This window comes from Oryctolagus cuniculus, chromosome 4 (assembly GCF_051225735.1).
Source record: "Oryctolagus cuniculus isolate XC-2025 breed Fujian yellow rabbit chromosome 4, ASM5122573v1, whole genome shotgun sequence".
Classification (NCBI taxonomy): domain Eukaryota; kingdom Metazoa; phylum Chordata; class Mammalia; order Lagomorpha; family Leporidae; genus Oryctolagus; species Oryctolagus cuniculus.
In genome coordinates this window covers 93,146,104-93,171,244 of record NC_142870.1, presented here as the reverse complement: position 1 = coordinate 93,171,244, position 25,141 = coordinate 93,146,104, and the positions used below count along the sequence as shown (strand labels likewise).

The window sequence follows — 25,141 nt, the reverse complement described above, 5'->3', positions numbered from 1 at the left end:
AGTCCCACCTCCACTCCAACCTAGTTTCCTGGTAAGCATTTGCAGGCAGCAAGATGATGGTCCAAGTACTTGGTTCCTTGCCAGCTATGTGGGGATGCAGTTTGGTCTGACCCAACCCCAGCGGTTGAAGGCATTTGGAGAGTGAATCAGTGAATGGAAGATATATCTCTCTGTCTCTCCTGGTGTCTCTGACACTCTGCCTTTCGAATAAATAAATAAATACTTAGAAAGGCATGGAAATGTTGATGGACAAATAGAGAAATAGTGGAGGTTCATCAGGAATATTATAAAGCTAATTTTTCAGCTCTGCTTTTATCATTTAATATCCTAAACTTTTTAAAATTAGTTTTGGACTTTAACAACAGGAGTCTAACTCCCCATGCAGGACCTCTCTCCTCAATGAGTTGTATTATGAGAGTTAACTGTAAAACTTTGTTCTCAAGCAGTTTTTTTGTGTGTGTTCATGTGTGTGCAAATTGTTGAAATCTTTACTTAGTATAGAGTTGGTATTCTGTGTACAAGTTAATTGAAAATGAATCTTAATAGAGAACGAGACTGGGAAAGGGAGAGGGAGGGAGAGAAGGGGTGAAGGGTTGGTATGGAGGGAAGAATAACTATATTCCTAAAGTTGTACTTATGAAAATTTGTATTCCTTAAAATAAATAAATAATAGTTTTGGACTAATTTATATACCATGAATTACACTTTGATTTATCCTTTTTCATTGATTAGCATTAAAGGGCTAGGCAATCCCTTACAGATGGTACAAAAATCATCTATCAATAATGTATACATAGATGCATTTAGTAGTACTGTTATTAAGAATGAACCATCTGGGTCTCCCACATGGGTGACAGGGGTCTGCTGCCTTCCTGGGTGCATTAGCAGGACACTGGGTTGGAAGTGGAGTAGCTGGGGCTCAAATTGGCACTCTGATGCTATGCTGGCATCACAAGCAGTGGCTTAACCCATTGTGCCACATTGCTGGCCCCTAATGTCCTTGAAATGCCTTAAGTCAAGGTTATTCATTATTTCATTAGAGAAAATGTACTATATGTATCCTGTTGTTTATTTTTCTTTTTCTAAATCATCTAGTTAATGACCTATGTCCTGAATTTTGTTAGATGCTGACAATTATCTTCCTAAACTCTGTTGTTTTCTATAATATAACCAAGTTCCAAATGAATGGTAACTCTTAGTGAAAATAACTTATTCTTTGAATTATTTACTGTACTAAATCAATAAATGACTACTTAGGCTAAAATATTTAGAAATAAGTGTAAATACTTGATCATGAGGATTCTCATATGGTAGGGCACACTCTAATTTCTATTGAGAGAGGCCGCTGAGTTAGAGAAATGTGGCTTGTTTTTAACTTAAATGTGATTAGAGAGGGATAAAAAAGTATATTTACTCTGTTCCAAGAAGGTGAAGATCCTATTACATCCCTTCCATTAGCTGAGACAATCTTATTATAAATATATTACTAATTTGGAGATTATACCTCAATGTCAACAACTTTAGATAAGTGGTATTATACCTAAATCCAATTCACCCATAAGGTCTAATGCTCTTTCTCTTACGTATCTTGAATATAGTTATCTTATAATTAGGTCTCTATGTTACTAAGTTTCTAAATTTTTAGTTATTCAAGAAATATTTACTGAGTACAAATAAATGCAAGATACATTAAAATGACTGAATTCCAGTATAGGAAATAAACCTTTATACCTAAGGAAATATACAATTTTCATAATAGTGCTCTAATAGATCAGAAAGAAAAAAAAGACTTCAGTTTGTTAAAACCATAAAGTAAGTGGTCCTTGAAAGAGGAGTAGAATTCCATTAGGGAAGGTAAAAATAAGACATTAAAGGTTAAGAGGGGCCAGCGCCGCGGCTCAATAGGCTAATCCTCTGCCTGTGGCGCCGGCACACCGGGTTCTAGTCCCGGTCGGGGCGCCAGATTCTGTCCCGATTGCCCCTCTTCCAGGCCAGCTCTCTGCTGTGGCCAGGGAGTGCAGTGGAGGATGGCCCAAGTGCTTGGGCCCTGCACCTCATGGGAGACCAGGAGAAGCACCTGGCTCCTGCCATCGGATCAGCGTGGTGCGCTGGCCGCAGCGCGCCGGCCGTGGCGGCCATTGGAGGGTGAACCAACGGCAAAGGAAGACCTTTCTCTCTGTCTCTCTCCTCTCTCTCTCACTGTCCACTCTGCCTGTCAAAAAAAAAAAAAAAAAAAAAAAAAAAAAGCTAAGAGGACAGCATGAACCAAGGCAAGAACATGCATCATCTGTTTAGAGAATACAAGTAATAGATAATATAATTAGAAAAAGTGAAGCTGAAGGGGCAAGTAAAAGTTAGACAGTTTAGAGTTGTTGGAAAATAATTGGTGGCAAAATTGTTTTGAGAGGCAAGATATTAACGACTGATTAGACTATCATTGTTTTTGTTTAGGTAGGAAATCATAAGAACTTGAACAAAATGTAAGAACAATAGTAATGCAAAAAACAGAAATTCTGAGGACATATGGCTGACACATTGGATTGATTCAATTTAGAGAAAGTGGGGGGGGGCTGTAATAAATTAAGTTGCTAAGTTGTTTGGAACCTAGAAAAAGTAAGTTTGAGGTTTGGGGAAGAAGCTGAATTCTAGCCTAAAGTCTTAGAACTCCTTTGGAAATTCTCAAACAGGCAGTAGAAATTTGAGCTTTGAGAATAGGCGAGAGGCTGTTATGGAGGTAGACTTGAAGTCATCAGCACTGAGGTATGACCACACAGAAATAAAGTATAAACTTGGAAGAGGGCAAGGGAAAGATGCTCAACCCACATCCATATTTAAGGACTAAGTGGAAAAAGTAAGAGACTACGAATGAGCCAGAGGCACGTGCTAGTTGTGATCTCTGAGAGCCCATCTAGCCCGATTTCCAGCATCAGAATCATCATGCAATTTGGTGGTGGAAGGAGGGAAGTATAGCTGTGAACCAAAAGGCCTATGTGGGGGCAGTAGGAAAGGAGAGAGGAGAGGGGCTCTAGGTGGAATGTGTGAATAAAAGAGGTCTAAGCACAATCCTTTTTTAAAATAGCAAAACCAACAAATTATCTAGCTTCCAACTATAGAACCAACTACTTTGGGAACATTTCTTTTTATCTGAAATATGAAAGAGGGCAGGGATAAAGAAAGGAATAGGATTCTAAGAAAAGTTAAGGGCAAAAAAAAAAAAAACTCAAGGCCAAGTACAACAGATACTTCACATTGGGATAGTAAAGCACAAGTTATTTCAATAAAACAATTTTTTGGAAGGAGTTCAAAACAGGTGTACTATATGCTTTATGTGAGCTTTTACAAAATTATCAAATACATGAAATATAAGTAAAATTGAAGTATATTTATAATGATAATGTACTTGCTCCCTCTTAGATTTTCTTCTGGACTGTTTTTTGTGATTACCTGCCGACTGAATGTGTTCTGTACATGCATCCAGTAATCTTCAACTGGATCATAACAGTATATTGTCTTGGTCAATCCACCAGCAACATATATCAGGTTGTTTAAGGATACAGCTGTTATACATCTCTTGGCAATTGGGATAGCTGCACGAAGTAGCCAAGAATTGGTTTCTGGATCATAAGATTGAACCTAATAATATAAAGAAATATTTATTAAAATTGTTAAATAAGTAAATTTGCCTCAGAAGAAGTCTATCAATACACACAAACATGATTAAAAGTCAAATTAGCCCAATGGCAATATGTCTGAATTACAAAAAGTCTCTAAAAATGCAAATTTATTATTATCATGCAGACCAGACACAGCAAACACACAGAGATTCTTGCTAGGATGAATGGCCATCAGGTTTGTTTAATAATTTCTACAAAATTAACTGTCTAAATTTTTAAAAAACTGTTACGTAGGGTAACTGCTCAAGCTGCATTTAATTTCTTTGTACCTTTAGGGAGTCCTTTCTTCAGAAGAACACAAGTAAACCTCAACTCAGTATTCTCTGAATTATCATAGTCTGAATTAATGAATTCTAAATAAGATTTGACATCATTACATTAAAATTTAATTTAGAAAAAGAATTAATTGATTTGACAAAATTCAGTTGACACTGCTAACCAAGCAGGCATTAGATACCTTCTGCCAGAATAAACATGGTATTTCCTGAAATGTCAGGATGGTACATGTTCTCTTGTTGCAGGAGTTCAATGAACAGCAACAACTTCCAGCCACCCTCTATTTACACTACATAGGCTTCCTTTCCTCCTCTTTATTCTAAAAATACTTTAAAAGTATGCAGAAAATGACCCAGCTGGAAGCAGTATAATTAGTCACTGTGTCTTACTCTTTGCTAATTCACTTCCCAGCTGTGTTTTGTACGAATAATTTTTAGACTGCACAGGTGATAGCAGTGGAAAGCTCAAAGCAATTTTTTTAGTACAGAATTCTGACACTGGGATTAGTTTCATTTCAAAAATACTGCATTACATTTGTTGCATAAAATTATTAGATATATTATGGTCGCACTTCAACTCAAAATTGAATGCTTTTCCTCCACAGTATAAGGTTCCAGAAAAATTTTCAAAGGCTGTTCACACTAAGCAACCCACCTATCTACCCGATAAGCCTTCTATATTCCTCTTCTTAAATATATCAATGGTAAACAGCTTTAAGAGAGCATGGCTTACCTTATCAGAACAAGTATTATCATCTGGTCCTCCACCAATTACAAATAATTTTCCTACACAGCTAGTCACTGCAGGAGAACTCACTGCTTCTTTAAGGGGAGCGACTTCCGTCCATCGATTTGAAAAGGAATCATAACATTCTACGCTGCTTAATCTATTTTGCCCATCGTAGCCTCCAACAACATACACCTATATATAAAATACATAGGAAAATCTTAATTATCAAGTTTGAATTTTGAACTACTTGGCTAAAGAATTAAGGGATCTCAAAGTCCTTGGTAACTATAAATATAACTGCAATATATTTAGCTCAGAGTTCCTGACTGTTTTTAATCACCCATCTACCTCCAGCACTATGGAGCCTTTTAAAGACAATTTTTTTTCCTAATAGCAATCCCTCATGAAATTTAAATGCCGCATAAGATTCGATGCCACCTATATCTATTTTCCTTATTGTGCTTTATACATGAAACAGTTTACTTTTTTCCACATACAAGAACCAGTTTTCACCACCCCTTTGATAGAAAGATTGCTCTTGTTGAAAATGAAATGATTAGGTTTAAATGTTCATACTCATGGATGATGAAAGATTCAATTACAGAGTATTAAACGATGAAACTAAAATATTAGTGAACATTACTAGATTGAACTATTTGAAGACAGGGCCTATCTTTGCCCCTACAATGTCTAGGAAAGCACCTGACACAAAATAAACTCCTTATATTTCAAAGTTTTCATGTACATTTTCCTTTCACAAATTTGAGGAGGGTAGGGCAAATTAACCAATCAGTAAGACATTTACTAAATGATTTATATACAGAATAATCCATTAAGTATGAGGGAATATACAAGAAACTTTTAATCTAACGAAGCTTTCCAGCTTAACATTCACATTTCTTTTAATGGACCTCATTACCACTCTGCCCTCAGTAACAAAGGAAATCCTGGGATGGGTGCTTGTGGCACCAGCATCTCATATGGGTGTTGGTTTGTTCTGTGTCCCAGCTGCTCCTCTTCTGATCTAATTCTGCTATGGCTGGGAAAGCAGAGGAAGATGGCCTGAGTGCTTGGGACCCTGCACCCACTCCTGGCTTTGGATCAGCCAGCCCAACTCCTGACATTGTGGCCATTTGGGGAGTAAACCAGTGGATGGAAGACCTCTCTCTCTCTGTCTTTCCCACTCTCTGCCTCTCCCTCTCTGCCTATAACTCTGTCTCTCAAATCAATAAGTTAAAAAAAAAAAAAAAAAAAGGAATTCCTACTGAGTCTTCTTCCCCGTGTCTCTCATATCTGTGCCTTCCTGTTGTTTCCCATTGCCATTACACTACTTCATGGTGCATGTTATTTTATTCTGCTCAAATAACCTCCTGGACCTCATTCTTGTGTTCTCAAAATGACAGATTAATTTTCTAAAACATTTTATTAATTCCTTATAGTAATTCAACAATAAAGATCAAGGACAAACTTCATTACCTCACCATTCAAATTTGTCCACAATTTATCTTCATGTGCACCTCCAATTTTCCATTGCAGCTACCACCATTTCTTCTTTTTTCCCCTGAAGATTTATTTATTCATTTGAAAGGCAGAATAACAGACAGAGGGAGAGACAGAGATGTCTGGTTCACTCTCCAAATAGCTGCAACAGTTGCAGCTGGGCCAGGCCAAAGCCAAATGCCAGAAACTCCATGCATGTCTCCCTCATGGGTGGCAGGGGTCCAAGTACTTAAGCCATCATCTGCTGCTTCCTAGGCACATTAGCGAGGAGCTGGATTGGAAGCAGAGTAGCTAGACTCAAACTAGCACTCCAATATGGGATGTGGGCAGCTCAAGTGGTAGCTTAACCTGCATGTCACAAGGCCTGCCCTGCTAATGTCATTTCTAACATGCATTTCTCACAAAGTTAGATAACTTACAAAAGGCTATGCAACAATAAGGGGTATGGAATCTATCATACAATGTAGTAGTAATTAAGGACAGAGGCTCTGAAGTTAGGTCAGCTGGGTTTATATCTTGCTTTGCCAGGTATTATAAGACAAATTTATCTTCTCAGAGAATCAGTATTTATTTCCTCAATTAAAAAATATAGAGGGTTGGCGTTGTGGGGCAGTGGATTCCACTGCTGCCTGGGACGCCTGCATTGCCAGTTCCAATCCTAGCTACTCTGCTTTCCAACCAGCTTCCTGCTAATGTGGCTGGGAAGCAGCAAATGATGGTTTACAAACTGGAGTTCCTGCAACCCAAGTGGAAGACCTAGATGGAGTTCCTATCTCCTAACTTCTGCATGGCCCAACCCTGGCTATTGCAGCAACTTGTGGAGTGAGTCAGGATAGAAGACTTCTGTCTCTGTCACTCTACCTTTCCTCAACCAATCAATCTTTTAAAAATGTAGATAATAATAGTTATCGATAACATAATGTGAGTATCAAATTTTAATAAATACCCCATATATAATTTATATATCATAAAGATCAAGATAAAAAGTCCTAAGAATCTCTGAGCTGTTGCTTATGCTTTATTAGTTTCTGTGGATCCACTTCAGGAATCACTTTTTTTGGTAACCTGACAAAGTTATATTAAATATTTTCCACTCTAAAATTCTAAACCATCTTAGGCTTCATTAATATAAAGTTTTTATAAATTTAAATAATTTCTTAGGTTTGTACACAGATTATAATGTTACTTTTAGGATAATGGTTTACATGAATTGAGCCCTTGTTGTATAAGATAGGAATGATAGCTTTTATTCTTTTTTTTTTTTTTTTTTTTTTTATTTTTGACAGGCAGAGTGGACAGTGAGAGAGAGAGAGACAGAGAGAGAAAGGTCTTCCCTTGCCGTTGGTTCACCCTCCAATGGCCGCCGCTGCAGCCGGCGCACCGCGCTGATCCGAAGGCAGGAGCCAGGATCCAGGTGCTTTTCCTGGTCTCCCATGGGGTGCAGGGCCCAAGCACCTGGGCCATCCTCCACTGCACTCCCTGGCCATAGCAGAGAGCTGGCCTGGAAGAGGGGCAACCGGGACAGAATCCGGCGCCCCGACCGGGACTAGAACCCGGTGTGCCGGCGCCGCAAGGTGGAGGATTAGCCTATTGAGCCACGGCGCCGGCCGATAGCTTTTATTCTTGATTTAGTGCTACCAAGCTTGATACTTTTAAGTATATTAACATTTCTCAAATAAATCTGAGTTCACCAATATATACAGGTTTTGACACATCAATCATTTCCATTTGTCTTTGGATATATATATCTCAAGGTCCTCATTATTTCATTGGCCTTGTCAACAGCAACAGACACTATTTCAAGGTCCTTGGGATTTAACAACAACTTTTAAATAGTGTTCTGAGAAGCTTGTTTCCTATAATATAGAGGTTTCCAGAAACCTCTGGGAGATAGGGAAAGTTCTGGGCCACGATCTCTGTTACAGCTGGAGGGTTTGTTTTTTTCACTGGTGTTTCTGGGAGACCTAAAGGCAGCAGTCTTTCTGAAAGGGATGCCAGGGAACCAGAGAAATGCGTGCAAGCAAGTATATGTATATGGGTTTCATTTAGGCTGTTCAATAACTGGGGCTTTGAGTAGCTGACAGAAAGAGAAGAGGCTAAAGACTCCAAGTTACTCCTTGGCACAACTGCTTTGTTTTTATGCCTTTTATGTAATGGATTTTTATAAGAGATTTACCTTTTAAAAAGTTAAAAAGCTTCTAGAAAGTTTGAAAACCACTAGTCCACAGGTAGGTGATTCTCTCAGGTTCCTAAAGACAGTTCATGGTTCATAGCATAAATACATATATATTACAATATTTATTAGCTGCAGTCAATACATTTTAAAAAAATGCTGTTGACTTTAACATTTGTTTTATCCCTGCTTGTACAAACTACTTGTACAGATAAAAAAGAAAAAATAACATCACTTTAGATAAATAAATCCCTGCCTGACAGTCAGTAAAAGGAAAAAAAAATTTGCTTGGATTAGACATTTGCCTGCTTTTGTATTTGATCTAACTCCTTTACTTTCCAATTCTCTTTGGGCATTTGGACTCGAATGATGCATGGGAAGAGAAATGTTCTGTACTGCCATGAATTCCAAATTCAGAGAACAAAATAACCATTCAAAAGTACAGTGTCACATTGTTTATATCTTCAGCTTATCTACGGAAGTTAGAAATGGAAGGAAATACAATTTGAATCCAAAATAGCCAGAGGGAGCGTAAAACCAAAGATTCAGCTGTGGTATTTATTTTGGAAATGTACCAGAGCAATAGTAATTAAAAAAAGTGGTTCTCTTACTTTACCAAGGAGGACAGCCATTTTGTGACGCCATCTGCCTTTATTTAGAGAGGCAACTCTGATCCAAATATTCAACTGTGAGTTATAAATCCAGACATCACGGCTATTGATTCTTCCACCTTTAAATGCAAAACAATGTACATGCAAAACAATGCAAAACATATCACCACATATCTATCACCAAGGGATCTATGCCACCAGGCATAGGTCTTGAAAACATGGAAATTATACATCCAATTCAAGAATTTGATAATTCAGTTCAATAAATGGAAAAAATGAGTCTCTTAAAGCTGAACAGAAATAGTTCTACAAAGCAGATTTAAATTTTGCCAATTTTTACCTTCGTAAGTAATAATTACCAGCCCAAAATAACAAAATACAGAATGTGAGTATTACAATATTATGAGGTTGTTAATTTGGAAATAACAGAAGCACCGAAACAACAAGATTATTCTAAAATTATTATTTTTAATCATGCATTTTAAAAAGATCCTGTACCCTGTCATAGAAAATAGACAACAGGTTCTTATATTGTTCAATGAGTAGTAATATAATAATCTGCAAAGCTGGTAACTCTATTTACCTATTAACAACTTCTGACCAGACTTTATGTAAGTCTATCATTTTATTGTCTATCTGATTATAGAGGTAACATATCACATATAATATACCACAAAGAAGTTCAAGTTAACAAGTTAAAAATTCTATTTTATAACCTTTGGAGGGAATTTCAGAAAACAAGAGTAAATCAGAGATGCTTAATTCTATGAGTACTTCTGACTCTGCATACTCTACTGTGTTCTTTAAGACAAAGAGATAAAAGTTTTAAAAATTGTATCATTCTATATGCATATGAAAACATTTAAACTATGCTATGCTAAGAGGTATTTTCTGGTGGATATTTTGTAAATCATTATGCATCACGTTATGATTTTTTAAGAGCAAAAAGTCAGTCACTCAGGGTTGTATTTGCTTTATTAACTGAGCTGACTGAAGTAGGTATATTCATAATGCACAATTTTTTTAAAGACATTGTTATTGTTTCAAACAGCCAAGCTAAGTCCAAATTAAAAGTGGTTACTATAATAATTCTTTATTTACCTGAAACAAGAATGTCATTCCTTAGAGCACAGACCGCATACTCTGATTTGGTAAATTCTGGAAGCTTAGCCAAAGACTTCCATTCTCCTGTTACAGGATCATAGCACTCAGTGTACGGAAGATTAAATCCTCCAACTCGTTCACAGCCTCCAACAACAACTATCACCTCCGAATAGCCCGTGGACCTAAGATAATTATTTTAAGAATGCACAGATAAAAATAAATAATAAAATATACTCAAGATTGTTGAAAACCCTAAAAACAAACTACACACTGTTATAAAGTTAAATTTACTCCCTGTATATGTGGCAAATAGTGTAGACTGGCAGTTATGTACATTGAGAACATTTATATGGGAGTCAGCGACATCATTCTTCCACAAAAATATCTACAGCTACTTACTCTATGGGTTTTGACTGGAAAATTGTAAAGCAATCCAAAGATCCTACCTGACTCAACTGAAACCCTGGTTTTATGAAGGGTACCTTTCAAATGACAGGCAGAGTGGACAGTGAGAGAGAGAGACAGAGAGAAAGGTCTTCCTTTTTCCGTTGGTTCACCCTCCAATGGCCGCCGCGGCCGGCGCACCGCGCTGATCCGATGGCAGAAGCCAGGTACTTATCCTGGTCTCCCATGGGGTGCAGGGCCCAAGCACTACGGCCATCCTCCGCTGCACTCCCGGGCCACAGCAGAGAGCTGGCCTGGAAGAGGGGCAACAGGGACAGAATCCAGCACCCCGACTGGGACTAGAACCCGGTGTGCTGGCCCGCAAGGCAGAGGATTAGCCTAGTGAGCCGCGGTGCTGGCCTCAAATGCAGTCTTAAAGCAACAGACATACATAACTACCTAAGGTAAGATAATGCTCTTTTTATAACTGGAGGAAAATACTGATTTTCATCACATCAGGTTGCTAGTTCTAAAAAACTAACTCATAATCGAAGCACCTTTAAAGAAGTGTGTATATGGGGCCAGCATTGTGGTGTAGTGGGTAAAAGTCACATGGGCGACAGTTGGAATCCCAGCTGCTCCATTTCTGATCCAGTTCCATGCTAATGAGCCTGGGAAAACAGAAGATGGCCCAAGACTTGGGCACTGCACCCATATGGGAGACTCGGAAGAAGCTCCTGGCTCCTGGCTTTGAATCAGCCTAGTCCTGACAGTTGAAGCCATTTGGGGAGTGAACCAGTAGACAGAAGACCTCTCTCTCTCTCTGCCTCTGCCTCTCTGTAACTTTGCCCTCCAAATAAATGAATAAATTAAAAAAAAGAAGTATGTGTGTGTATGTATTTATTTAGAATTTTTAAAATACAAATCATGTAAATTAAGGTAATATAGTTAAAAATCTGGGACAGCAAGTAAAAATGCTAAGAGTTTATAATAAAGAATTCAATTCATGGCTCACTTGGTTAATCCTCTGCCTGCGGTGCCGGCATATCACTTGGGCACCGGTTCTAGTCCCGGTTGCCCCTCTTCCAGTCCCGCTCTCTGCTGTGGCCCAGGAAGGCAGTGGAGGATGGCCCAAGTGCTTGTGTCCCTGCACTCACATAGTGGCCATTTGGGGGTGTGAACCAACAGAAGAAGACCTTTTTCTCTGTCTCTCTCTCTTACTGCCTAACTCTATCTGTCAAATAAAAAAGTTAAAGGAAAAAAGCAAAATGAAATATTGTATATAAGGTATGTTTAATACTATGTTTAAAAAATATGTCTAGAAAAATAAACCAAAAGGGTGGCTGCGGCTCCCCACTTTATATCATTACACATTCTTAAAACATTAAAATTTAAAAAAAAGCTCTTAAGACAATGAGAAAAATCTTAATGTTTATATTAACTACTGGTTTCTCTTATTTTGTAATTCAAATATAGGACAGAGACAGGAAAAATCAAAAGTTTACCCAAGATTTTATTGTTCATAAGGCTTGACAGATTTAAAATTTTAAAATTCTTCAGTTTTTATGTTTTTTCACAAATATAAGCTAAATGAAAAAGTCTTCTAATTGTATTTTATGTCTCCTAAAGAAAAGCAAGGATAATCTGGCTTCTGTTACTTAAATGAAGAGGGGAAGAAAAACTTCAGAGTACTGATTTGTAGTTTTAGTCAGTGTAAAGTCACACAATTATGATAGAAACAAAGGAAAACATACAATATTGCTATGTTTCCTTTAACAGAACTCCCCTATCCAGCTACGTTTACTCAAAGCTATTTCAACGAACTGAGTCATTCACCTATTCCACACCAGGCATACTTTTTCCATTACAAAATCAGAAATACATATTGTGGAGAAGAATTTTGTTCACATATGCAATACAATTTATTTTTAGAAACCTAGCAAGTTATATAACTCTAACCCCGTATAAAGTAAAACATTAACGGGATTCCAACACTTTAACTACTGATTTATGTACCATTCTTTCCATAGAAGTATCATTTCCTAAAATCACACCTAAAATAAAAGGGTTCTTCAAAAAGTTCATGGAAAAAATGGAATGAAAAGATAGTTTAGTTGGATGTAAGAATTTTTTGAAATCTATGCATAATTTTTTCTTATACACATTTTCATGAACATTTAAAAGCCCTAGTGCCTCTAAGATAAATCTGTGTGATATTCCTCAGAGTCTTATTTGCTGATCAAAACAGAAATTGCTAAATGTTATCACTGAGGTCAAATTATATTTTTAAATATAAAATCCAGAGTAACTGTACATATTATAGAATTTTGTTTTATAGACTCTTTATAGTATTTCATTTATGCTTTTCCTTTGCTTAAACTTATTTGTCTTTTTTTTTTTAAATTCATTCATTTATTGGAAAGAAGAATTAAAAAGAAAGAGACAGAGATTGATCTTCCATCTGCTGGTTCACTCCCCAAATAGCCACAACAATTGGGAGTGGGCCAAGCTGAAGCCAGGGTCTCCCATGTGGGTGGCATCTTCTGCTGCCTTCCCAGGGGCATTAGCAGGAAGCTGGATCAGAAGTAGAGCAGCTGGGACTCAAAGTAGAGTCCATATGGGATGCTGGTATCACAGAAGGCAGCTTAACCCCTGTACAACAACACTGGCCCCTTGTTTGCTTTTTGTACCTTAGAAGAAGAAGAAGAAAACTGCACAAAAAGCTAATGCCTAAAACATTCAGTTCCACTAAGTTAAAGATCACTTCAGTGTTACTTGATGTGTATTTATCGGAAAGGACTTGCAAACTAGTAGTTTTGCCTACATTGAAGGTTCTATTTGCAACCAAATAGCGTTTAACTTAATTGGTTAAATCTGGTGTTCTCATCAGAGACTAGATAAAATGGTTACTTCTTTTCTTTTTAGAAAAGATTATTTATTTGAAAGTTGAAGAGAGGGAGAGAGAGATAGAGAGAGAGAGAGAGAGAAACAGAGAGAGAGAGAGAGAGGAAGTGAGATTCCTTCTTCTGGCTCATTTATGATATGCTTTTAACAGCCAAGGCTGGGCCAAGCAGCAGGCAGAAGTTAGAAATCAGGTCTCCCATACAGGTGGCACAGGCCCAACTATCTGTTGCCGCCCAGGTGCATCAGTAGGAAGCTAGACTGGATGTGGAGCTGGTACTGTATCCCAGGTACTCTGATAAGGGATATAGGCAATCCAAGCCGTGGCTTAACCCATTATGCTATAATGCCCACTCCTGGCTATTTCTTGAGCTGGGAAAATAAATTATCTCAGAAAGGGAGTTGTCTTAAAGGAAATAGGTTGCTATAGATGACAATGGCCCTAAGAACAGAAAGCAGTCAAGATGATGGACTAGGATGAACAGAATTCTGGATACTCATAATTTTTAGAGTATTAATCTATTATAGCAATTCTCTAAAGTTAAAATTCTGATATGATGAAATAACAAATATTTGCTGTTCTTAGTATTAAGTCTCATTTGTTTCCAGGAAAGCATGAAAATCAAATTATTTTTTATAATGGTCATATGTTCTTAAAAATTCATTTTCTTTTATCATAAACTTGAGACAAGATCAAACTGTTTAATTTATGTGAAAGGTAAAGTAATTATAAACCCAGAGGACATTCTCAATCAAATCAATAAGCACGTAATAATGATCATACTCAATCAATGATCTCAAAAGTGAAATATAGGGGGCTGGCGCTATGGTGTAGTGGGTAAAGTTGCTGCCTGCAGTGCAGGCATCCCATATGGGCTCCAGTTTGAGGCCCAGCTGCTTCACTTCTGTACCAGCTCTCTACTATGGCCTGTAAAGCAGTGGAATATGGCCCAAGGGCTTGGACCCCTTCACCCACATGGGAGACCCAGAAGAAGCTCCTGGCTCCTGGCTTCACATCGGCCAAGCACCAGCTTGTTGTGGCCATTTCTGGAGTGAGCCAGCGGATAGAAGACCTCTCTCTCTCTCTCTGCCTCTCTGTAACTCTGCTTTTCAAATAATAAAAATAAAGAAGTAAATAACCAAATTGCCAAACATACTTTTAAAAATAGGTGAAATATAAGAACTGCTGGCTGAAATCACAGACCTATTTATAAATTAATGCCAGATATGCCACAGACAGGTAAACTGCCCAAAGAACTTTCATGAACAAAAAGGGTTGGGGTCCGGCGCCGCAGCTCACTAGGCTAATCCTCCGCCTTGCGGGCCGGCACACCGGGTTCTAGTCCCGGTCGGGGCGCCGGTTTCTGTCCCTGCTGCCCCTCTTCCAGGCCAGCTCTCTGCTGTGGCCAGGGAGTGCAGTGGAGGATGGCCCAAGTGCTTGGGCCCTGCACCCCATGGGAGACCAGGATAAGTACCTGGCTCCTGCCATCGGATCAGCGTGGTGCGCCAGCCGCGGCGGCCATTGGAGGGTGAACCAACAGCAAAGGAAGACCTTTCTCTCTGTCTCTCTCTCTCACTGTCCACTCTGCCTGTCAAAAAAAAAAAAAAAAAAAAAAAGGTTGGGAAGTGATCCTGTATATACCCGCCCCACACACACGCATTTGATATCTCCCTAGGTTTTAAAAGCTATTTATTTATTTGAAAGGCAGACTGACAGGGCAACGGGGGCAGGGGAGGGAGTGCGGAGGAGGAGACAGAGAAAGAAACTCCCATTCACTGGTTTACTCTCCAAATGCCTCCAACAGCTGGGGGCTTGGCTGATGCCAGGAGCCAGGAACTCCATCTGAGTCTTCCACATGGTGGCAGGAACCCAAATACTTGAACCATCACCTGCTGCTTTCAAGGTGCATTAGAGGAAGCTGAAATGGAGGCAGGACTCAATCCTAGGCACACCTAATATAGGAGATGGGATCTGGGAGTCCCAAGCAGTGGCTTAACCTGCTATGCCCCAATGCTCACCTCAACCTAATATATTTTTAAAAACACACAATGGGAAAGGAAATGTGTTTCCAGGAGATCAGAAAGGAGAAGGAGATGTTAATGACAGCATAGTCACCATATTAAAAAATGTGAAATAAAAAATATGTGAAAATCAAATAATCAAATCAACATAAGGCACTAGATTATATAGAAATGAGATATGAAGGCTTTCAATCTTAAAGAGATAGACAGAATGGCCCTCTAGTCTATTTGACATCACCAAACTCAATGTATTAATAGATAAATTAAGACAACTATATTTCAGAAGAGTGGACTGGTCAGCCCTAGAATCAGTAAGTAAATGAAAACATGAATGAAAGAATGATAATCACAGAAGTAAATATTTGCTGTGTCCATTTAAATTATAGCTTAACGGAGAGAGAACCTTAGCTAAATTGACTTGAATGTGTCTGGTTCTTTGGCAAGAATATTTTTATGCAGAGTGAGACTTCTTGAACTTATGCTAGCTTAGACTCTAAGTTTTAAAGATCTATTAACTCCTTTTGTTTGGATTCCATGCCTTGAAAACAAGCTTTGAGTCCTCCAACTTTCCAAGTAGTGACTTGCTCAAAGCAAGAGAACACTGACTTAACTAATCTCCTAACAGTTCCATTTCTTACTGCAAATAAAGACACAAAGACTAGAAGATAAATGAGATAATATGTCTTTCAGAGTTAATATTATATCTGTCCCTAATAGTTAATTGAAAATGAATCTTAATGGAGAATTGGAATGGGAGAGGAAGGAGGAGGTGGGGTGGAAGTGGAGGTGGGAAAAATCACTATATTCCTAAAACTGTACTTATTAACATAAATTATTCCATCTCAGGGGCAGTATTGTGGTATAGCAGGTGGAACCGCTGCCTACAATGCCAGCATCCCATATGGGTGCTGGTTCAAGTTGTGGCTGTACCACTTCCAATCCAGCTCCCTCCCAGTGGCCTGGGAAAGCAGCAGAAGATGGCCCAAGTGCTTGGAACCCTGTACCCACATGGAAGACCCAGAAGAAGCTTCTGGCTTCTGGCCTCTGGCTTCGGCCTGGTTCAGCCCTGGCCATTGTGGCCTTCTGGGAAGTCAACCAGTGGATGGAAAAGGTCTCTCTCTAATCCCCCCATGTCTTGCTGTACTACCTCTTGCAAATAAACAAATCCATCTTCAAAAACAAATACTCCACCACTGCTTTGCCCAAGTTAAGAAAGAAAAGGGGCCATCGCTGTGGCTCAGCAGGCCAAGCTGCCACCTGCAATGCCTGAGTTTTTTTATCACAGTGCTGGTTGGAGTCCCAGCTACTCTGCTTCGGATCCAGCTTCCTGCTAATGTGCCTGTGAAAGCAGCAGAAAATGGCCCAAGTGCTTGGGTCCATGCCACCACATGTGAGACCCAGTTCTAGATTCCAGCATTGCCTGCTGGGGCCATTTAGGAAGTGAACCATTGGACAGAAGATCTCTCTTTCAGACTTTACCTTTCAAATAAATAAATAAATTGAAGAAGAGGAGGAGGAGGAGGAGGAAAAAGAAGAGGGAGAAGAAGAAAGGATACCCTTCTGTTAAAGGTCACCAGGGCATCTGTTCAACCTAGCATGGGTTCAGGCTTATAGTCATTACATTTCTGCCACATGATCCTGGCTCCCATGGTTGTAGGTAAATGTCGAGAGAAGGCTGTCTGGCTCAATTAGCAATCCTCTCTTCCCAAGAGGAGAGATTCCTTCAGAGTGACTGAAATTATAATACATAAGCCCAGAATTCATGAGTGGCCATATTCAGCCAGGCTGAGAGAACAATGCAGACATGCAGATAAAAGCACAGGTAAGAGGCAAAGAGAAGGTGCAGCTTGGTTTCTGATGGCTTTTCAGTATCCTGTCCAGGCTTTTTGAGTTTTACAGGTCACTGACCTTTGTGTTCTTGTAATGAATTTCCCTTTTAAGCTTGAGCTGGTGAGCTGGTTGCTACTATTTACAATAAGAATCCTAGAATCCTCATAAATTAAGAGTTCAATGGGGCTGGCGCTGCGGCTCAATAGGCTAATCCTCCACCTAGCGGCGCCGGCACATCGGGTTCTAGTCCCGGTCGGGGTGCTGGATTCTGTCCCTGTTGTCCCACTTCCAGGCCAGCTCTCTGCTGTGGCCCGGGAAGGCAGTGGAGGATGGCCCAAGTGCTTGGGTCCTGCACCCCATAGGAGACCAGGAGAAGCACCTGGCTCCTGGCTTTGGATCAGCGCGATGCGCCGGCCACAGTGCGCCAGCGTGGCGACCATTGGAGGGTGAACCAACGGCAAAAGGAAGACCTTTCTCTCTGTCTCTCTCTCTCACTATCATCCACTCTGCCTCTCAAAAAAAAAAAAAAAAAAAAAAAAAGAGTTCAATGGATTACAGAAAAAAGGCAATAATATACTAATAGCTTTCAAATTCAGGGAAAGATTCTCAATCTTCCACATTAATAAAGAAATGCAAATTAAAATCACGAGATACTATTTTCACTTTCCAGGGTAGCAAAGATTTACAAAAATGAATGGAAACAAACTGTGTGGCAAAGAGTACAGATATAGGTATTTTCATATTCTTGGCTGGAATATAAGTTAGAAAGTGATTTTCTCTAATACCTACAAAAATTTTTAAAAACGCACATATTATATGAATAAACAATTCCATTTCTAGTAATTCATGCTATAAATTGGCAATGTACGTATGCAGAGATATCTAAAATATTCACTGAGCATTATTTGCAATGAGAAACAAAAATGAAAAAAATCTAGAAACAAATAACTATCATTAAGAGATGGATTAAATAAATTATCCCATAAGTGGATATTATGCAGCTCTTAGAAAAGAACAAATTTTAGGGGCCAGTGCTGTGGCGTAGCGGGTAAAGCTGCTGCCTGCAGTGCTGGCATCACATGTAGGCTCTGGTTCGAGTTCTCGGCTGTTCCACTTCCAATCCAGCTCTCTGCTATGCCCTGGGAGGCCAGTGGAGGATGGTCCAAGTCCTTGGGCCCCTGCCCCTGCATGGGAGACCTGGAAGAGGCTCCTGGTTCCTGGCTTCCAATCAGTCCAGCTCTGGCTATTGTGGCCAATTTGGGAGTGAACCAGCAGATGAAAGACCTCTCTCTCTCTCTCTCTCTCTGTGTAACTCTTTCAAATAAACAAATAAATATTTTTTAAAAATTCTATTATAATAAATATTAAGGAGAAAATTATTACATAGAATAATTTCTTACATACTTTTAAACGGTAAAAGCTAGGTATAAATCTATGAGTGCAGTATCCTACCATCCATGCAAAAGTTTCCAGGAAGTAGAATTAGAAATAAGTTTATTGAGGTGGGCAGGTGGCTTTATGGTTAAACCAGCAGTTAAGAAACCTGAATCTGATTTTGGAGTGCTTGAATTTGAGTTCCAGGTCCTCTCCCAATTCTAGCTTCCTGCTAATGCATACTCTGGAAGGCAGCAGTGATGCTTAAGTGGTTGGGTCCCTGCCACCCATATGGGACACCTGGATTAAGTGTCTGGCTCCCAGCTTTTCAGTGTGGCCCAGTCTTGGCCACTGAAATCATCTGGAGTGTGAACCAATGAATGGGGCCTCTGTGTTTCTCTGCCTCAAAAATTAAAAAATAATTGGTGCAAAAATTTTTTGAAATCTCTATGATTCTTTTCATAACATGATTTTCCATGAGCTTTTAGAAAAGACTTTAAAATTTATTTGAAAGGCAGAGTTACACAGAGAGTGGGAGAGACAGAGATCTTTCATCCGCTGGTTCACCCTGCAAATGGCCTGGACTGGCCCAAGCCAAAGCCAGGAGCTTCTTCCAGGTCTCCCATGTGGATGCAGGGGTTCAAGTACCTGGGTCACCTTCTATTGCCTTCCCAGGCCATAGAAGAGAGCTGTATTGAAGAGGAGCAGCCAGGACTGGAACTGGCGCCCATATGGGATGCTGGTGCCACAGGTGGAGGATTAACCTAACCTACTGTGTCATGGCAGCAGCCCCTTCTACCTAGTTTTAAGACCAAGTACAAGTCAGGTCACTTAAGTGTGCCTTGGTTTTATCACAAAAAATAACAAAGAGATTTATTAAATAATCATCAAATACTATTCTTTAGACAAAATATATTTATAATTTTCATAGTTTTCTTACTGATTTCCAATGGATACTTTGCCTTATTGTTATGGCAATTAGGTTCCTATAGTTATCATACAGTAAATGATTATTGGAGGTAATAGAAAATATTAAATGAGACAAGTACTTAACAGCAGATTCCAACCTCAAATGGTAAACTTATTAAGTCTTAGCTATCTGTTGCTCAATCAAGTGTGACAAAGTGCAGCAATTATTCCATTAATATGAACAATTTGCCACATGCAGTCACTACCTTGGAGGACATCTGTCCAGTTAATGCCATCCACACTTTCACTTGGGAACCTCACTGTGTAGGCAGGCCAGTTCAACCAAAATGGAAAATTATATGTAAAAGGGGTAATGACTCCTCCGAGGGAATTATTGTGGAAGAGACAACTTGGCAAGGGACATGATGCAAAATCAGCAATATCAGAACCAAACTACCAAGCAACTGAAGTTTTTTTTTTTTTTAAGATTTTATTTATTTATTTGAGAGGCAGAGTTATGGACAGAGAGGGAGAGACGGAGGAGTGAGGTCTTCCATCCATTGGTTTAGTCCCCAAATGGTCTGGATGGCTGGGGCTGGGCCAATCTGAAGCCAGGAGCCAGAAGCTTCTTCTGGGTCTCCCACATGGCCCAAACACTTGGGCCATCTTACACTGCTTCTCCAGGCCACAGCAGAGAGCTGGATCAGAAGAGGAGCAGCCGGGACATGAATTGGTGCCCATATGAGATGCTGGAACTGCAGACAGAGGTTTAGCCTACCATGTAACAGTACCAGCCTGCAATTCATGTTTCAAAGTCTGGTATTTGGGGCTGGCGCTGTGGCACAGCAGGTTAGGTTGCCACCTGCTATGCAGGCATCCCAAATGGGCAGGAGCCAGTTTGATTCTCTGCTGCACCTCTTCCGATTCAGCTCCCTGCTTATGTGTCTGGGAAAGCATCAGGGGCTGGCCCAAATGCTTGGGCCCCTGTACCCACGTGAACCTGGAAGAAGCTCCTGCCATCTGGTGTCAGTCTACCCCAGTGGCCATTTGGGGGTGTTGAACCAGTGGATGGGAGCTCTCTCTCTGTCTCTCCCTTCCTCTCTCTGTAACTTTGCCTTTCAGGTAGAATAAATCCTGGAAAAAAAAAAAAAAGAGTCTGGTATTCAGACTGGAATGAGAAATATGGAAAAAAATGCGTAGGCTGGGACAAGAAATAGAAATCAGGTGTATTGGAGAATCAGAATCAGAATGTCAAACAACATTATGAATATGAAACATCAGGAATGGTAGAGTAAATACCAGTTAAAATTCATGAAACATGACAAGGTTGGGACAGACAAGTCCATTACAAACAAGGAAGTGACTGTGTCCGGGTGAAAAGGGTTAGAAGCCTAGCATTTAGAGATGGCACATAGAGGCAACTCAAATATTCATTAGACAAAACTTAACCCTGTTTAAACTGGTTGCCTTTTGATTCTATAGGGTTCAAAAGTATTCCTGAGTCCAGATATGTTATGTGTTAAAATGAACTTTTTCACTAAAATGTTTTCCATGCTAATATTAAAACTTCAACTTAGAAATAAGTTTCCAAACTGTGATGAGAGCTACGGAAGTCTAAAGAAACAGAGGGGAAGAGAGAAATGAGAAATGCTAAGGCCACTGAATAAAATAATATTTAGTGTAATTGTGCACAGCATGGTATCATCAGTTTTGCAGAATGCCTTTTAATTATTAATAAGATACGAGGCAGTGTGCCTACTAGTTAGGAATATGAACTTTTTAGCCAGAACATCTAGGTGTTGAATCCTTATTCTACTAAACAATATGACTTGACTGCTCTGAGCCTCTGTAAGTGTGCATAACAATCGCATTAACTTGTGGGGCTGTTCTGAGCATTACATGAATTAATATATGTAATAGTACATAGGACAGGCTGGCACCACGGCTCAATAGGCTAATCCTCCGCCTGCGGCGCCGGCACACCAGGTTCTAGACCTGATTGGGGTGTCAGATTCTGTCCCGGTCGTTCCTCTTCCAGTCCAGCTCTCTGCTGTGGCCCAGGGGTGCAGTGGAGGATGGCCCAAGTCCTTGGGCCCTGCACCCGCATGGAAGACCAGGAAAAGCACCTGGCTCCTGGCTTTGGAGCAGTGCAGCGCCAGCCGCAGTGCGCCGGCCGCAGCGGCCATTGGGGAGTGAACCAATGGAAAAGGAAGACCTTTCTCTCTGTCTCTCTCTCTCTCACTGTCCACTCTGCCTGTCAAAAAAAAAAAAAAAAAAAAAGTATATAGGACAATTCCTGGGATGTGAGTGTGTTTGCTATTAATATATGGAATGATAGCTGGAAAGATAATATTTACATAACAAAGTTCAGTTCTTAAACTAGAACAATTATAAAATAACTCACATATATTAGAATAAATGCATAATCTGATATTAATTTTCAAAAGTTTATGCTTAATATAAACCAACTGATGGCAAGCATGCTCTCAAAGCACAGTGATGGGCAAGCATTTCTCTCCTAGTCTGTAAAAGTACAACATAAATTTAAAATGTATTATGTTTATTTTTTTCACAAAACCTGCAATAATCTTTATAAAATTTTCTGTCAAATGCTAGGTTATATATTTTTAATGGTATTTCCAGTCCTTACAATAATCTTACAAGCTGTGTGGTATGATGCTTACTTTATACATGAGGAAACTGATACACAGGGAAGTTAAAGTGCCTAGCCCAAGGTCATGGAATTAATTTGCTGTGCAGAGTCAGATTCTAAAGTCAGTACTCTTTAACACAACAGAAGGCTCACACTGGGTGTTTTAAATACCATTATATTGGACCAGCATCTAAAGCTAAAAACAAGGATATATATTTTGTGTTTCTTCTGGTAGTACATCTCAACATATCCCTAATTCATGCTTAAAAACATAGGCCCTGGAATGGACTTTCAGCAATGGTATATTACCTAGTTTTTTAAACTGTCCTCCTTCTTGTTCCCAGCTCACAAAAATGACAGGGGTCACTCTATTATAATATTTCATCTACATAAGCAGTTGCTTCTTAATAACATAACTACTGTTTGCTACCCATTAGTATGTGAGTGTGGTCTTATTTTACAAGGCTGTTGGTGTGCTTAACAAGATACAAACTTATTCTCCCATATTTTGTTTCCTACTGTGGAGGAAGATTCCATTATCACTCAGTTTCTGTTTTTGTATTACATGTTTATTGAATTCATTCTCCTTCTGGGATAAGTTTTTCATATTAAAACTAGCAATCTTTTCTTTCTCTATGTACTCTTTAGTACTAGATGTGGTTTTTTTTTTTTTTTTTTACCGTTTTTCAAGTAATTATCTGCCTTTAGTCTGAAAACATAGTACCTAAATATGTTGTTCTTTAAGTAATTCTTATCAGTAAGTGTTTACCATACCATACAAGTCTTAACCTTGTAACCTGCTAAGAATGATGGGAGATATTTCCCCTCCCCAAAAGAAAATGTTTAATAAAATGAGAAAAATTATTGCATCAACTTTAAAAATTAGCATTATTTATCAGTACAAAGATTGACAGTTGCATAATACATAGCAATAGTTAATCACTGTTTTCCAGCTTTACTCCCTTCTGTGATTAGGCTCCACTGTTTCTCTCATGTATCAATGAGTTTATAACTGGCAGGGCAGATCATAACAACTTTTGTGTTCTCAGATTGGCTTATATCCTCTTTCTAGGAAACGCCCAGCACTTTAAAAAAATTGTATCTATATCTATATCTATATCTATCTATAAATGCATTTTGGGATTTTCTCTGTCATCTAAGAGACATGTAATCATATAGGGGGAATTGCAGAATGGACTGAATTCTGAAGAATATCTGGCACAGGATAAACAATATAGAAATATTGGCTGAAATGAAGAATATATTAACTATACAGTTGAGGGAGCAGAAGATCAGAACTCTAATCCAGAGTTAATTTTTATATCAATAATGATGGGACAACCAGATATGCTGTGCTTTCTAATGTGGTACAATGTAACAAACACATTGATGTGGGATGGATTCCAGTCACAAATATTTAACAAGTATACAAGCTGAAACCTGTAGGCCAACTTCCAGTTTCCAGGAGATACAGTTTAAGACAGCTAAATGATACCATAAGGAAGCAACCAGACTCATCTAGAAGGTGGAATATTTTTCTGGACAACTTTCCCATCAACAAGTCAAAATCATGAAAAATCATGTTTCAGAATAAAAGACTCATGAAAATAACCAGATGTATTCAATGATCCTGGCTTGGATTCAGGTTCATTAAGAGCCAATTGAAAAAAAAATTTTGGAGAAATCTGAATATGGACTGGGTATTAAACAACATGAATTAGATTGGGTATTAGATATTAACATTAAGTGTGTGACTTAATGTTATTTTGTTTGTTATTTTTAAAAGATGTACAATGAAGTGAAAAAATTAAAAAAATATATATTTTAAAAATAAATATGTGGGGTCGGCGCTGTGGTGCAGTGGATTAACGCCCTGGCCTGAAGCACCGGCATCCCATATGGGCGCTGGTTCAAATCCCAGGTGCTCCACTTCCAATCCAGCTCTCTGCTATGGCCTGGGAAAACAGTAGAAGATGGCCCAAGTCCTTGGGCCTCTGCACCCATGTAGGAAACGTGGAAGAAGCTTCTGGGTCCTGGCTTCGGATCAGCTAAGCTCCAGCTGTTGTGACCAATTGGGGAGAGAAACCGGTTGATGGAAGACCTCTCTCTCTCTCTCCCTCTCCTCTCTCTGTAACTCTGACTTTCAAATAAATAAATAAATCTTTAAAAAATATGTAATATCTTAAAAATAAACATGAAAAATTAAAGAGAAAAGTCTGAATAGAGATAGAAGTCTGGTAGTCAATAGCATGAATGGTAATTAAAACCATGAGAACAGATAGGTAAGATGATGTCACGTAGGAAAGTATATATGGTAGGCCAAAGAGATAATGAACATTTCAAAGACTGGATATAGGAGTTAAGAATCACCAAAATGAAAAAGAGCAGGTAGAGAAATAGGAGGACCACAAGGAGAATGTATTCCAGAAACCAAGGGAGGAAAGAGTTTCAAGACAGTTAAAGCAAGTAGTAATGCAAAACCCTAATGACAGCTCAAACTGGGTAAGACTGAGGACAGGCTAACAAATAACAAATAGAAAGTCAGTGGTGGCTGATTGCAAGGAAGTTTCAGTAGAATGACTGGAAAAGTTAGAGTGAACTGTGGTTGAAGAAGTGAAGACATCACTACTTTTTTTAAAGCAGTTTGAAATTTCTCCAAAAGATGAGAACTTGTACAAATAATACACAGATCAGATAATGAAATTTCTAGCAATTAACAATAACATGCAGTAACATAAGTGAAAGAGTACAAGGGACAGAGACAGCAGAGTTGTAAAACAAAGGAGTCCTTTTATACTCATGTAATGCCTACATAAAATAAATTTCTGCCATTATAATACTAGCCTACAAACTCAATATAAATATTTTGGTTCTTTCTATCCTAAAGAAAGGAGATATTAATCCTATATATAGATGTATTTCACAGTGTGAAATGAACTGGTTCTCTCAAAAATCAGATGTGAAATACATCCCATAACAGAGCGCCTGGGATTGTGTCCTA

At 39.0% G+C, this 25,141-nt stretch overlaps 1 protein-coding gene across 10 annotated transcripts in view; it reads right to left on the bottom strand.

Annotated features, from left to right (window-relative positions):
- The window catches only part of KLHL24 (kelch like family member 24), a 51,521-nt gene that overhangs the window by 7,967 nt on the left and 18,413 nt on the right, over positions 1-25,141 (bottom strand). For 9 of the 10 annotated variants that reach the window (XM_008266630.5, XM_089332010.1, XM_051859176.3 and 6 more), the window contains 4 exons: positions 10,065-10,249; positions 8,964-9,082; positions 4,683-4,871; positions 3,445-3,633 (listed from right to left, as the gene is read on the bottom strand). In XM_008266630.5, the coding sequence (XP_008264852.1) occupies positions 3,445-3,633; positions 4,683-4,871; positions 8,964-9,082; positions 10,065-10,249 (682 nt within the window). Of the gene's footprint in view, positions 1-3,444; positions 3,634-4,682; positions 4,872-8,963; positions 9,083-10,064; positions 10,250-20,481; positions 20,635-25,141 lie in introns of those variants that run through there. The other variant, XM_089332007.1, reaches the window with a different exon arrangement.